Genomic DNA, 15,508 nt, shown 5'->3' with positions numbered 1-15,508 from the left:
CTTGCTGCTGAATGCTCAGGGCTCAGCGTAGCTCTGGCACATAGTAGGTGCCCAATAGGTTAATTGTGGCATGAAGCAAGGGGCTATGCCCAGCGCCCTGTGAGGAGGCAGGTAACGGCAATGACAATGGACACGGAGCCCTTTACACGCAGGGACACTGTACAAATGTTAGCATCACCGTGATCATCACCAACACGCTCCCCCCACCCCACCTCTGCTGAACTTAGTTACCTGGAACACAGCCTTATTTTCGGGAGACATTAAAAACCACATCGGGCCTGGAGGCTACATCTGAGCTGTGCCCATTTAACGTACAGCTAATTCCAGACTTAGAGCAGACAAAGGCTCCTCACCCTCATCCTCACCAACACAGTCCCCACCAAGGGGTAACCCATGGGCTCCCCAAGCTGAAAATCCACAGTCTAGACTCAGAGTGTGACCTGCCTGCGAAGGGGTGGGCAAGAAGGAGGGAGGGGCATTAGCAGATACAGGGAGGGTTGAAGATCATCCTTGTTCTGAACAGACATCTCAAGAGAAATTCCAGAGCCTGGTGTGCAGGAAGACCAAAAAGAAGCAGGGACTATCCTCGGGGTTGATTTCTCATGGGACTATCTGGAGTTGGGGTGGGAGCCACCATCAGGGTTTGCTCCTTTCATCTGTTTTCAGCATTGGCAATTTAGGAAGAGTACCTTTCCCTCTCGAATGGGCAAGTTTTCCATTTGGGGCCCCATGGCTTCTGCGTGACCAGATGACCCGTGGGGAGGTGGTGAGAGTGGGAGGTGCCCACCATCCTGCCAGCCCGGCTTGTCCCCCTTCCCCTGCCTGGCAGGCTGAGCACCCAGGGTCCCGGGGGGCTGCCTCACCTATATACTCGCCCCTGGCGAAGGGCAGGGCTGGGTGAACTGTTCTTGTCTCCTGCTCCACAGGTGGCGGCTCATAACTGTCGTCCCCGGGCTCCTCGGCAGGTAGCACGTACATCTCTGAGTCCGAGTGCTCGTCTGGGTGTTCGTAGTCGCTGTCCTGCAAGTGCAGACCCCAGGCTCAGTGCCCCATCTGGGCTCGGTCATCAGAACAGCTCGGGCTTTAGGAGGCGGGAGCTGCTCCCCCAGCATAGGCACCAGAGAGCGAGGCTTGGAAGGGGTGGCTAAGCAAGGCTGGGCGGCCATGAGAGGCAAAGCTGGGGTTGAGGCCAGGCCTTTCTGCCTCCAGAATTTATCACCTGAACCACTATCCTGGGGGAGCATGTGGGCCATTTAACAGGAAGGGTGGCTGAAACTCTGCGTGTCTGCAAAGAAGAGCAGTTGGAGATAAAATACATTTTTTTTTTAGAAGGCAGAAAAAGGACCCAATACAATAGAATAACCAATAGGTGTCATTTATCATGGATGCTGAGGGTTATGGGAAAAGATTAATAAGGAGAGGGTGAGGGGATGTACAGAATATAAATTTTATTTAAGTCTTTAGTGAAATTATCGAATACTGAATATTCAATGTATATTGAAAATTCATTGGCACAGTAACAGTTCAAAAGGATGTAAACACAGTCTCCTTCCGGGGGGGCACCATTCCTGGCTTCTCATGCATTTTGTTCAGAGATCACTTAGCTGTACTCCACATGTGCATATATTCACGTGCAGGAAATATTTGATCCAGACTTAAGAGGTCCTCTGCCCACACTGCCTGACACACTGCATGATCCGTACAGGACTTGCCAATGAGTGCGCGGTGCACCTGCCTTTCGGCGGGCCTCCTTCCCCTGCAGTCCCGCACCGCCATGGGGGTGGTGAGGCGTGAGCCCAGTGTTGGCTTCGCTGCTGTCTCCTCAGGGACCATAGCAGGGCCAGCACAGGACGGGAGTGCGGTGTGTTTGCAGTGAATGATGCGGGAGGGAGTGAGGGCTGCTCCCTTGCTCAGTCTGTGGGGGATGAGGGAGAGGGGAGGGGTGGGGTGTATAGCAGGAGACGGACAGAGACAGGCAGCTGAAAAGAGAGCTTTCCCGGGGTGGCGGAGGAGCCCTGGGAGAGAAGAAAAGGAGGTCCTTGTCCTTGTCCTAAACCCAAAGAGTCAGGAAGGAACAAGGAGGGGCGAGGTGAGGAAAACCTTGTAGGGGGATTTCCCCACACTCCCATTTCGATAACAGCAGATAGGGAGGCTCAGCAATCCTTCCTGCCTGTGAACACGGAATTTGGCTGAACAGAATAGTGGCAATGATAATTATTATCACAACTGACATTTCTACGCCCTGCCTCCCTCATGTGTCCCATACCACAATGCTATGAGAGTTTTTTTAGCCCTCAGAGAAACTGAGGCACGAGGAGTGGAGTAATTCCAGCCTGTGATCTGTGTTCTGGAGAAGCCAGAGCTGTTGTTCTCCAACAGCCGGCCTGGGAGGTGGGGTGGGAGCCAAAGGGCAGTGGGGGGCGAGAGCAGGCTTGGCAAGTTTCCTACCGCCCAGCCTGAGGCTGTTGGGACCCTCCTCATCCTGGCCAAGGAGAGGACCTGATCCCTGTTGTTGGGCATCCCAGGGAGACATCAGTGACCTTTAATAACCATCTGGAAAGTGAAAGAAGCCATAGGCACTCAGACGCAAGTGCCCGGGCCGGAGCACGCAGGGGGCTTCCTAGACCTGATCACCTGGAGGCTGGGGAGCAGTGTGCATCCTGGGGAGGACACGGGGGTCCTCACTGCCCCTTGGGCAGAGCAGCCTGACTGAGAGGACCAGGCCGGCCGAGGAGGCAGAGAAGGTAGAGGAAGAGCGACTCCCTGTCATCTGCTCTTGGCAGCCCGATGCTGACACTGGGCTGCCTACCGGACTGTAACCCCCATGAGGCCTGGGCTGAGACAGTGTGCCCAGGCCCCGGCCTGGAATGAATGAATGAGCTGAGCTGCTGCCCTGAGCTCTGAAGGGACTGAGGAGGAGGAAAGGGGTGCTCAGAAGTGCTGAGCTACCCCTTCATTTGGAAGATCTTTTCTGCGGGACGTGTACTATGAGCCCCTCCTATTTCCAGCGCAGTGAAATAAATGATCGAGTGTCTTTTAATTAGAAAGGAGTCTATTCAAACTTCTGAAGGAACAGTTTAAAAAAAACCTCCCCTCAAATTATTCTATATTCTGGCAAAAAAAATTCTTTCATTCATTCATTTAATCCTTGAGCAAGCACAGTATGTTGGACAGTGGGATGGAAACTTTGAAGAAGGGAATGTGTGATCAGGCAAAAAATCTTCTCAAATTGTCCATTCATTCAGTCAATATTTATTGAGCACCTACTATGTACCTGCCATCGTGCTTGACTCTGAGCATAGAACTTCTATTTTAGCAGGGGAAACCAACAGTAACCAAATAGTAAATAACAGATAATAAGTAGATAATCAACCATAAAATAGTTATCACTCATGATAGATGCACTTGAGGAAATATTCAGGGTCCTGAGACAGAGAGCAATGGGAGGAGGGATTCTACCTCGGGTGCAAAAAAGGCTTTTCCGAGAAGGAGAGAGTGAAGCCAAAGCCTGAAGGACAAGAAGGAGCAGAGCAAGTGAGGAAGGATGGGGACGCTCTTTGGTTTCTCCTCTCTTCCCTTCTTCCTTCTCCTGCCCAAGGTCCATGAGTCTGAAATCACTGAGCAGGCATGACCTTGACCTGTTGTTGTAGGACTGAGGGCAGACCTGCGCACCTGGGCCGTGGTAGACAAGGCCCTGGCAAGGAGTTGCAAGGAAGGCTGGACAGGTCCACAGGGGCCGGATCTCATCTGGCCTGAGGGCCACAGCCTGGATTTCCTTCTGTGTACAATGGGAATCCAAGAAGGTCAAAATAATTGTGAATGAAGGTTTACTCAATCCTTATTACAGCTGGAACCTTAACTTTGGTTGTTTGGCTTTGGCACACAAACCATCCCCTCCTCTCCAGGCTGATTTTATTTGTGTTTTCTAAGTCCCCACCATGTGCTCTTTTTATTCAGCCAGCGAGCTCAATTTTCGTGGCCTCCCTGTGGATGCAGACCAGCTCTCAACTTTGTTTCAGCTGTGCCTGGTCGCGAGCAGCCAGCAGGGGGCGCCGCTGCAGTGTTTCTGAGGGATCCGCTGCTGCCAGGCCCTGGGAGGAACTCCACACCCGAGTGACCTGCACAGAGGCCTTCTCATCCCCTCTTTCTACAAATCTTTTCTCTGCAGTTGAGAAGGGAGGTACTTCTGGCTCATAATACTCTGAATAAACTCCAGGTGGTGTACCCAGTGTGGAGCTGGGCTCCGGCTCAGGGGACGGGAGTCCTGGGCTCTCGTTCGACTGGGCCACTGAGTAACTGAGTGGCCATGGGCAAGTCCTTTTCATTCTCTTAGCCGTGGTTTCCTTATCTGTAAAATGGCCTTCTTGGATCCTGTCCAGATAAAACACACATAGAACGGAGCAGGCTAACATTCTGGATGAATTTGCTATAAATGAGGAATAATTGTTGTGTACAAAGTTTTTAGGATGTCTTGTCCCTACAAGACTTCACCCAAGAGAGAAGTGTCCACGGGGGCTCTGTGGGCTGCAGAGCCACCTTGAAGGGGGTGACGGTCGACTCTGACACATCACCCTCCATGTCCTCATGGCTGGGTCCCTCGCTCACTCTGTGGTCCCCAGCATCTGCTACGGTCCTCTTGGTCACAGCAAGCACGGTGGAGTTTAAAAGCCTGGTTTTGAGATCTGAGGGCTTGGGTTTGAATTTTGAAACTGCAAGTCACTTAAACTCTCCATGCCTTGGTTTCTTTACCAGTAAAATGAGCAGGGCTGATACTCAAAATGTTTGACAACTAGCGTGGCTTGGGTGCTGACCTAAGAGTGGCCCAGAGGCCCCCTGATGTGCCAGGCATTCACTCTTTGGGGTTGGTTTGTTTAGGGCTCCTAGATAAGGCCCAGGCAGTAATGGGGCACTGGGGAATTCAGGGCAAGAGGCCTTTGTCAACTGATACGGAAGTATTTAAAAACATTTCACATTTGTTTGGGCTGTGCTGGTGAATACTCTGAACAACAGCACTGAAGATGGGGATAGGAATGCCTACACAGAGGTGCAGTGGGGTGATGTGGATGAAGCACTTAGCCTGGTACATACTGGGGCCAGGTCAAGTCAGCCACTGTGGGGTTCTTGCTGCCTTGTCTGTCTGTAGGTGGCCCCTCCAGCCCAGCCATCTCCCCGCTGTGATGTGCAGCTGACCAGCAGCACGTCCTTCAGAAACAAGCCCTTGCAAAGGCCTCCCGTAGACCCTGGTGGAAACAACACCCTGCTGGTCCCAGGAGCAAATACTTACGAAGTCATCGGACCACTGCTCCTCTTCGTCAGCAGGGTTCTCTGCAATGGCAAGTGGGAAGCAGAAGGCACAAGCTTAAATCTCAGCCGGCCAGCCCCACCCTGTCCACCACTATCCCGTGCCTGCCTTCCTTGCCCTTGGGCTCCCCGGTCCTGTTTACTTGGCCTTGAACAGTTACTACACTTATCTCGTGTCCATCCACTTTCAACTCCTCTTTTTTAAAAAAATCCATTTTCAAAGCATAAAGGGAAGTCCCACTGAGGCAGAGCCATGGTACATCTGAACCATGTCTGTCTTTGGTAAGGAGCATTTTTAGGACTTTAGAATAACCCAGGAGGCACCTGCAATTCATACCATGTTGCTTCTCAGGATTTCTGTGAATCAACATGTGGATGGTGTAGGAGGAAGAGCACTGGACTAGGAGTCACACAGACCAAAATTCCTATGCAGGCTCTGCTCCTAACAAGTCGGAGAGTGGGCAGGACAGCTAACATCTCTGGGCCTCAGTCTCAAGATCTGTAAGATAACAGATCATGTCTGGGATTATCTGTGGCTCTAACTTTGACTTTCTTGTTGAAAAGCATTTACCTGGTGCTTTACTACATGCCAGGCAATATTTTCAGAGTTTTGCCCTCATGCAGCTTCTCTCAAAAACCTTATGAGGAAGCTGAGGCCTAGTGAAAATAAGTCATTTGCCCAACGTCAGATAGCAAATAATAGAGCCAGGAGTTGAACCCTGCAGGCTGACTTCCAAGGGTATGCTCTGGACTCCAATTCCATGCTACCTCACTGCCTTTGAATGCCAGGGTGTAGGCACTGTTCTTGGCTCCGCAGGCAGGATAAAAATGGATATAACAGGTCTCAAGGAGCTTAGGATCTTGAAGAATAAAATAGATCTGAATTATGGACAGCCAAGGAGAATATCTGACCCTCTTTTCTCCAAAACACATTTAGAGTATGAGAAGCTTAGCGTCCATCACATAAACTGACATTAGAGGTTAAATACAATTCGCTCAGCTAGGTAGGACATCAACCAGGCACAGGTTCACATGGCAGAGTGGTTCCAGCGACTGTACCAGGGAGGCTCCCAGCTCTTCTCCCATCCCACTGAGCAGCCAGGGTAAGGAGGCCCAGTGGATGGTCCCCGAATCCTCCGGAGCCTCAGTAGAACCTTTTCTTGCCATTTCTAGCCCTTGCCATGGCAGACCACTGACTCCAGCTCTAGGAGGACTCCAAAGAGGCACAGGGAAAGGAATTACAGAGAAAAAGTGGGGGCCTGAAAGAGGGGTTTTAGCTCAGAGTGGCCAGATTTTAAGCTATGGCAGCAACAGCGCCCTCTCTTGGGAAAAACATGATAGGGCACGAAGAAGGAGCTTTATTTTATGAGCCAAATAATGGGCCTAACTTTGACATTCACAGAAGATAATTCTTATTAAGTTATGATCTGGGCTAACTTATACCGCATTAGAGTGTACTGCAGTCACTGGGGTTTGGCAAGAAACTCGAGAAGACTAGGTGAATAAGTCCCCTTCTCAATATACCAATACCTGGCACTGAGGGGGATACGTTTCTAATACCTTAAGTTTGGGGATAATTGAAGATCAGCACTTAAGGTGGCAAGATGTTTTTGTTTCAACCTTTCAAGTAGAAACCTTTATAAAATGCCTTTATAAAACACACTTCCCTGCCTTGCTGAGCTGTATCTGCTGAGCCTTTCCTCAGGGAGCCGGGGGCCCACTCTCTAGTCAGTCACTGCTGAAAGCACTTGCAGAAGCTGTCTAACTACTTTTCCTGTCCCGTTTTCTTTCCTCTCCAACACACACTGTGGACTGTTTCTAGTGATTTCCTTAGAATAAAGTTTGGAGCATGCTGCTCCTTTCCTCAAGAATCATCAGTGGCGGGTGCCTGGGTGGCTCAGTTGGTTGAGCGACTGCCTTCAGCTCGGGTCATGATCCTGGAGTCCTGGGATCGAGTCCCGCGTCGGGCTCCCTGCTCAGCGGGGAGTCTGCTTCTCCCTCTGACCCTCTTCCCTCTCGTGCTATCTCTCATTCTCTCTCTCTCAAATAAATAAATAAAATCTTTAAAAAAAAAAAAAAAGAATCATCAGTGGCTCCCTATGGAGTCAAGCCGAGGCTCTGTGTCCACACATTCGGACGCCTGCCCCTCCTGTCCCTCCCTGGACCTCTCTTGCCGTCGTCCATGTTCACTCACAGTGATACTGGGCGTTGCGTTCCTCCCAGCCTGCACTTGTGATCGCTCTCTGCTCTGCCCGGGCTACTCCCCAGCCCATCTTCCTTCTTTGCGTGGAAGTCCCTGTTACAGCTCTGTCGTTCGGTCTTCCCCAGTGCCTCGGGTTCTGACCCATGACTCCTTCCTCGGACCCTCACAGGCGCTGCTGGCACCTTGATGACACGTGAGGTCCATGCTGCCCTGTGCTATGATCATTTGTTTGGGCCTCTCGGTACTGAAAACCAAGGCCCATTTAATTTATCTTTGCATCTGGATGACGTTTGGCATTTGTAATCTGTGCAGTAATAAAAGTATGAACCAACAAATGAGTTGAAGGAACGAAAATTAGGATACTAATAATAGATTCCATTTATTAAACACTTCCTATGTGCTCTGGGCTAGGATAAGTATATTTTCTCAATTTTCCTCAAAAGGGTGCTTTGTCGTATGCCATTATGATCTCAGTTTTATAGTCAAGGTGCCGTTATGATCTCAATTTTATAGTCGAGGAAACCGGTGCTAAGAGACGTTTCAAAACCTGTGTGAGGCCACATGGCTGGTGAGTGTTGGGGGGGGGGGTTGGAGGCCAGGCTCCCTGTCTTGGCCCCTGTAGCTGAAATCTCATGTAAACTGCCTGGCCCTCTACTGAGCCTTCGGATAAAACCTAGGAGAAACAAGAATGGCCCAATTCAGGCGTCATAGAGTGCTGAGGCAGAAAAGAGAGAAAAGCATCACCATTTGGGAGAGGTTGCCTGATGGCACCTTTAAAATAGAAACCTTTCTATTTTAAACCCAGCTACACCCATCTGCTGGTCCTACAAGCAACTCACAACAACCTGCTCTTAATAAAGTCACAGCCTGCAGGTCATTTCCCAAACTAAAAAGCAGGACGGTCCAAAGTACTAGATCCAAAGTACTGGTTGTCCAGCATCTCAGGGAGCTTCCTAAAGTGGGTGGGTTGTGATTTTAGAATCAGGCTCCCCGGGTTCAAATCCTGGCTCTGCTCCTTTCTACCTGCTTGGCAGTGGACCAGGAGTTTAATTGTTTAAAGCTCACTTTCTCACCTGTGAAACAAGGGTAAGAGTAGTGCTTGCCTCATGTGTTTATGAGATTCAAGTAATACAATACATGTGAAGTGCTTCCCAAAGCCTGGCACACAGTAAATGCTGTATTAATGTTACTTATTGTTGCCTTGGATATTGACAATGTCTTAATAAACCCTCAAAACAATACCAATTCTGGGCGCCTGGGTGGCTCAGATGGTTAAGCGTATGCCTTCGGCTCAGGTCATGATCCCAGGGTCCTGGGATTGAGTCCCTCATCGGGCTCCCTGCTCCTTGGGAGCCTGCTTCTCCCTCTGCTTCTCTCTCTCTCTCCCTCTCTCTCTCCCTCTGTCTCTCATGAATAAATAAATAAAATATTAAAAAAAAAATACCAATTCTATTTCACTCCAGTGACAACCACACAATATGGCTACCATAAAGAAATGGACCCAAGAGAGCCTCTAGTGTAGAGGGTGATACTTTCAGGAGGGTAAGTTCAAGTTTAGTGTGGGCCAGGTGGTTTCACTAGGGATGTAAGTTTGCATGCCCCTGGCAGGAAGCTGAGATGCGGGTTGGGCCTCCTTATTAGGGAGAGCCTTTCCAATTGTGTCATGTACCTGGTTTGGGGCTTATGTTCCATTTACGGTGTCACAATCGCATGCCACATAATAGAGGAGCTCCTCCCCTTGCCTGGCCCAGGCTCTGTGATTCACACGGCTCCTGGCACTGTGAGGCACGTGCCAATGCCATGATGGTCCCACCTCCCTGTCTGCTCCAGGGTTTGGAGCTTGGGCTCTGGGGTCAGGCTGCCTTGATCAAAATCCTGATTCAAAATCCACTAGCTTGCAGCATGAACAGGCAAATTGCTTAACCTCAGGGCACCCGTTTTCTCACCACTGAAATGGATATGATAAGTAGAGCCTGTGTCATGGGGCTTTGCGAGAATGAAATGAAATAGCCCAGGGAAAGTGAGTAGAAGGGCGCCTGACACCCATCTATTGAGTAAGAGCTCAATGGATGCTGCTGGTTACCATTAATCTACTTTCATAACGACCTGAAGGATAGATCAGCACTCTCATCTCCAAGCAGGAAGCTGAGGCTCAGGGAAGTTATAACTTTTCTAGGTTCACAGTGTTTAGGGGCCAAAGCCGGGATTCTAACCCAGGCTAGAGGACCCCAAAGTCCAAGATCTTCTCACCCAGCCATGAAGGTAATAGACCTAGGTCTGGAAGAACAGCCACGTATCACACTGAGGACAATCCAGGGCAGTGTAGGCTTTCCTGACAAATGTCTCAACACCTGGAATCATGGCCAGGTGCTGGGAAAGTTCTGTGAAGGGTATGCTCAGCAAGGGCTGAAGGGTTACATGAGGCTGTGTGGTGAGGGTGGGATTGAACGGGGCCTTGAAGGATGGCCAGGACTCAAGTCAGAGAACGAAGATGAAGGAGGGCACCCTCCTTCCACCCCCTAAGGCTGGGACCTGTGTGTCAGCCCCAGAAGCAGGGCCTAGCTGATGGCTGGAAGGGGCATCCATAAGGCTCCATAGATGTGGTTGGAATGAACAAGCTGTTCCGGAGAGTCAGGGGAGAAAACAAAGCCAGATTTGTTGCCAACCAAGGGGGTGATCCAGCCACAGAGGCCACTGTAGGTCCCAGTGACAAACTTGAGGCAGGAAGCCTGGTGAGGATGGTGTTTGAGCGGTTCAGGCATGAAAGGACAAAGGCCGAACCAGACTGGGGGGCTCGGGAATGGGATGGGATGGCTGGAGAGACAGTAAAAGATTCTGTGGTGAGAGCTTGAGTGAAGCGGTGAAGGGAAGGGTGTGAATGGAGCCTCCCTGTTCTGGGTCACGAGCAGCACCAGAGACCCTGGGCACTGCGGGGGGCCCTCCATGCTGCAGGTCTGACACACGCTCAGTTGTGGCCCTGATTCAGCTCTGGAGGCCCTGCTCTGGGCCACTGGGCCTGCCAGCTCCTCCTCTTACAGAGCTGGGGGCGGAATGTGGGGAAGGAGTGGGATGCGGGAGGGAAAGAAGGAAGGAGGCTCGGTTCGATGTGGTGGTGGAGGCAGATGCAAAGAGGGAACAGAAAGAAGAACTACAGAGGCTGTGGGGGAGGCAGCCCGTGGACAGTCCCCCTGGGTCTGTCCCAAGAGGAGAAAGGGACAGTGTACACAAGATGTACTGTGACAGTGTGGGGAGCAGATCTGAGCCACGTAGGAGAGGTGATTTGCATCTAAATACTTCACATCTGAAAAAGTCCCTTACCCTGTCCCTTCCTCCTTTCTCAGAGCCCTATTGGCGGAGGGGGGGGGGGTGTGTGTGACTGAGTCCTGGCTTGGCCATCACCTGCCTGTATGACCTCGGGCAGCCCCGGGGCCCGTCTGGTCTCCAGTTAGCCCTAACACGAGAAACTAGGGGTGAGCGGTCTTTCAGGACTTTCCAGGCTTTCAAATACCTTTGAGTCCAAGTTTCATTCCTCTATTCTTAGTTCCATGAGGCGGGGCTGATGGTGAATGCAGCTCTCCCCGAGTCAGCCTTGCTGGTACCACCAGTCAGAGTGGAGACAGGGAGACAAAAAATCAAGTGAATACTGGCTTCGGTAAGGACACCAGGGCAAGGGCGAGGCAGTGTGACAGTTCGCTTCTCCAGCGGACGGAGGGTTGCTATGCATTCCCTGTGCTTCTTACAGCAGCCCCTGGGTATTAGGGCCCAAGGGTCCAAGGAGAGAGGCCTCGTCCAGTTCTGACCACTCAGGGGTGTGTGGAATGGCCAGGGGAGCTTCTCTCTACAACAGTGTGACCTTAGGCAAATATTGACCTGTTTGCATTCTCATTTATTATCAGACACCCCACTAGTCATGAAGCACCTGAAGGTCAGGGCTATTTTTTGTTCCCCACTCCATATTTAGTAGATTCAGTGTCACACAAGATGTACTGTGTCATATTTGTCAAATGAGTCAAAGAATGTGTGAAACAGCAGAAGCACGTGGAGATATTGATTTCAGAGAATAAATTATTCCAATGACCTAATTTCTTAATTTTATCCTTGAAGTTGCACAGAACACCTCTATCTCTGTTTTCCTGAATGTTTAAAGACTTGTGCTGTGTGGCCATGAGGACAGCAGGAAATGGACTGACTGCATCTCTGTCCTGCCAGGGCTGTCTGTCCTTGACAGGACCAAAGAGGCTTGGGAAGTCATCACAGGAAATGTCCAAACAGAAGGTGGGCCTCATTTGTGGTGCATGGTGGTGGTGGGGGTGGAGGGTTAAGCATTGGGTTGGATGTTAAGCTGTCGGATCTTTGGGGCTCCTTCTAGACCTGGGACTTTATGATTCCATAATTTTCCATCAAAACTCAGGGTACTTAGCAGATATCATTTGCTTTGTTTTCTTTTCTTTTTTAGAACTTGGGGGAGAAGGATGAATTTGTTCTCATTTGTTAACTAAGCAGCTTGCTTGGGTTTTGTTTTTTTTTTCCCCCTTGGCTTTTGATCAGGTAGATTTTAAAGGTCAGGACAGGGTCTTTATTTGTTTTTTTTATTTATTTTTATCTTTTCACTGCAAAGGAATCTCCTGGTCAACTGTTGAGACTTGCTGACTGATTGGCAAGGTGAAGTCAATAAGTACTGTGTAACCTAGGGAGTTCTGGAAAGTGGTCCAACAGGTCAGTCACCAGACTTGACATGTTGGTCAGCTTTTCTTAGTGTGATAAGATTTAATTAGTGCCTAAGAGGAACTCAACTGTCTGATTTATTGCTGTCTTGATCAGCGACAGAAAAAAAATAGTAAGCATCCTTTAAGGTTGTGATTTGGGTTGTTGTGCTGTAGAGGAAGATACTTCATTGATGTCTGTAGCCCTGTGGTTTTCACTAAGGGCTATATAGGTCTGTCCGTGTCCAGGAAATCTTTATATTTCGGCCAGTAGAAAGAGATTTTGGACTTATCTTCCCAAGGCCTTTCTTCTAGAAAAGGGAAGTATGTTGGATAATTTATTTTGCTCACCACTACCATAAACAATGTCAATCTCAAGACTACCCTCTGCTGACAAAATTGATCCTAGTTGGAATGGGTAGCAGGGCTAAGGTCAGAGAGGACTGAGTAACCATGCACCAACAATAATTTATCTTCCCCCTCTTCCCCACCCTCACTGACCCTCAAGTATCCATTTTAACAATTCTCTATCCAGGAAGCCTTCCCTTCCCTGATTCCTACACACCCTCCACTTCAGATTAGATTAGACACTGCTGTATGGACTTTCATAGAACTTTGTGCTTCCCCATCACCCTAACTCTAATTGCTTTTATATCCTTGTATCTTCTTTTCTCCACTATAAACACCGTGAGTATGGAGACTATATCTGTCTTGTTTAGCCCTGTATCTCTACCTAAAACCGTGTATGTGCCTGGTACATGGAAGATACTTAATAAATGTCTGATTAATAGATGAGTGGATGGATGGATGGATGGATGGATGGATGGATGGATGGATGGAATACTACATCTCCACTGTAGTCAAATGCCTAATGGATTTTGGCATTCTTAAAATTGGGATGGGCACTCTTATTTTCAAATGAGTAGAACATAGTTCCCTTTTCTAGAAGTAACTATGAACATGAAATTAGTCAAGAGTCCAAGTATTTTAGAAATACTCTTACCTGAGGCATAATCCCTTTGAGGAACACTCGGAGGTGCTTTGACTTTCAGCCTATAGAGAACAACCATTAGACAAATGGTCAGTGAGTAGGACGACTGTTGTCAAGGCCCATAACAGAAGCAGATATATAGATAACAGACAGATAACTAATAGAATGATGGCTTCTTTTGGACCCATCACATTGAAAGGCTAAATGTATCGTAAATGGAGTGAAGCCATTAACCAGAGGTCTCCCACCTCCCTCATCTCCTCAGTGTGCAATGGGGCTGTCACTTGGCAAAGGTCAAGTTCAGTGGTGGAGGGTTCTGAGAGGTCAGAATACTAGAAAGCACAGAGTTCAGAGGTTCAAGGAAGAGAAATGTTGATTGGTTGATAGGACGGTAAGAGAAGATGAACTCTATTTTAATAAATAATAAATGCTTTAAATATCAAGAAAAATATTAGACATAACAGAGCACTTAGTTGTAGGCACTATTAAAAAAGTGCCAAATAAGTGAGCAGTGAGCGTCTCCAAGTTGGGGATTGTGATACTTAGCTTATTTAGAAGTTGAACTGTTTCAAGCACTCTCAAAACTACTTTAGTATCTTTACGCATGTATAAAATGTTTGAATATTCACAATCCTTCCCCCTCACTAAAAGAAGAAAGTTAAAATTACATTTTAAAAATATTTCCCAACACCTCCCATTCTATTATTTGAAATGGGTAAGATTTCTAGTAAATTATTATTCTTAATAATAGTTGCTCATTTCATTTAAGAATGATTTGCTTAATGAAATTTACAGTATATATAAATAAAACCTACATCCAGTAGCCTTTATTTACTAAAACATCACATCCTTTTTTAAGAAACAGGGTATAGGTTAACCATTACATGCAAAACATATTTCATTTCTTGTGGGAAGAAAGCAGTTCAGAAATTCATGTCTGATTACAAAAAAATTAGCCTGATAAACCAGAATTTTAATGTTGCAAAAATAACAATATTTGTATTTGCATAGAAATTCTGCTTTTTGTTTCCCCAAAGGTTCTCAGATCGATTATTTCATTCAATTCTCATAGCAAGCCAGCGTGGGCTGGGGAGATATTATCATTAGATTTCTGATGAGGTCCAGAGAGAAAGATTAGCCACGGTGTTATGGGGGGGGAAAGCACAAACACAAACAAGGAATGGTGCCGGGTCTGTTCCTGAACCAGTAAAATTTCGAGAAACACAAACCAACCATTACCCGTTATTGCCATCATTTCATAAGAGAAAATAAACGGTATTTTAATACCCAAAATGTCTGAAGGTTATCATCTTGGGATAAAGGACAGACTCAGGAAGGGACTGGTGGTCACTGAACACCGACCAGGAATAAAAGCTGTGGTTTGGGCCTCACTTAGCAGCCAGCAGCTGCATGCCAACCCCCAACGCTTCAAGGTCCTTATTTTCTCATTTGGCCATGGACCAGTGACAATTCTGTCACAGTCTTGTGTTAGGAAACCAGTGTGTTCAACCGTGCTTCCTCCTTTCAAGGTAGCACCTGTTGCCTGGCAACGAGTAAGAGGGTAACAGCAGGTCATTCAGAAGCAAAGGGCCACTGTCTTCACCTAGGGTAACGATTATGGCAGCCATATTTTCCAAGCTGAGAGGAAACATGGCTTGTCAAGTAAAAGTGTATTTTGGGAACAATGGGCATAATAAAATAGAAACTGTCTGAAAAACTCTGAGCTCCGTGGCTACTCTAAGTATGCCTGACCATGGAATAGAGAGACGTTTTACACAAAGGCATCATATTATGGAGAAAACTGGTGTATTGTAAGACTGACAACTGTGGGATAATTAATCTAGAATTGCTAGCGATTAAAACAATGACTAGCAGGTTATCTCATTTCAATGTGATTCTGCGTGTGTCAGAAATACTAAATGAGAATAATCTCTCCACCACAGGACAGAGCACGAGGACAAATTCTCTTCCTCTAGGAGATGCCCCACAAGCAGAAGACCATTTTAACTATTTTATGTTAATCACTTATACACATTGAGACTCATTTGCATTTTATAGTCTAAAAACACCATAAAACATGATTTCCTACTTACAAGTTTAACAAAGACCAAAAAGAATGCAGACATTTTGTTCTGAAGGCGTAGGGAAGTGAACTTCTATACACTATTAATGGTACAAAATTTTTGGAAAGCAATTTGATAACATCAATAAAAATTTCAATGGCATAAATTCTTCCATCTAGAAATTTCATTTTAGGAATTTAGCTTTCTGGTATACTCAAAATCTGTAAAAATCTGTAAAAATTATTTA

At 47.7% G+C, this 15,508-nt stretch overlaps 1 protein-coding gene across 2 annotated transcripts in view; it reads right to left on the bottom strand.

Annotated features, from left to right (window-relative positions):
- Positions 1 to 15,508, bottom strand: part of BLNK (B cell linker) — a 78,808-nt gene that overhangs the window by 35,968 nt on the left and 27,332 nt on the right. The window contains exons 3-6 of one of the 2 annotated variants that reach the window (XM_025880798.2): positions 13,211 to 13,260; positions 11,013 to 11,096; positions 5,285 to 5,325; positions 864 to 1,020 (exon numbers count right to left, since the gene is read on the bottom strand). In XM_025880798.2, coding sequence (XP_025736583.1) covers positions 864 to 1,020; positions 5,285 to 5,325; positions 11,013 to 11,096; positions 13,211 to 13,260 — 332 coding nt within the window. The remainder of the gene's footprint in view (positions 1 to 863; positions 1,021 to 5,284; positions 5,326 to 11,012; positions 11,097 to 13,210; positions 13,261 to 15,508) is intronic. The other variant, XM_073904392.1, reaches the window with a different exon arrangement.

This window comes from Callorhinus ursinus, unplaced genomic scaffold (genome assembly GCF_003265705.2).
Source record: "Callorhinus ursinus isolate GAN/ISIS: 27379988/994484 unplaced genomic scaffold, GSC_fseal_2.0 scaffold20, whole genome shotgun sequence".
NCBI classification, from domain to species: domain Eukaryota; kingdom Metazoa; phylum Chordata; class Mammalia; order Carnivora; family Otariidae; genus Callorhinus; species Callorhinus ursinus.
Note: the sequence above shows the minus strand (reverse complement) of the source record. Positions and strands in the feature narration are given on the sequence as shown.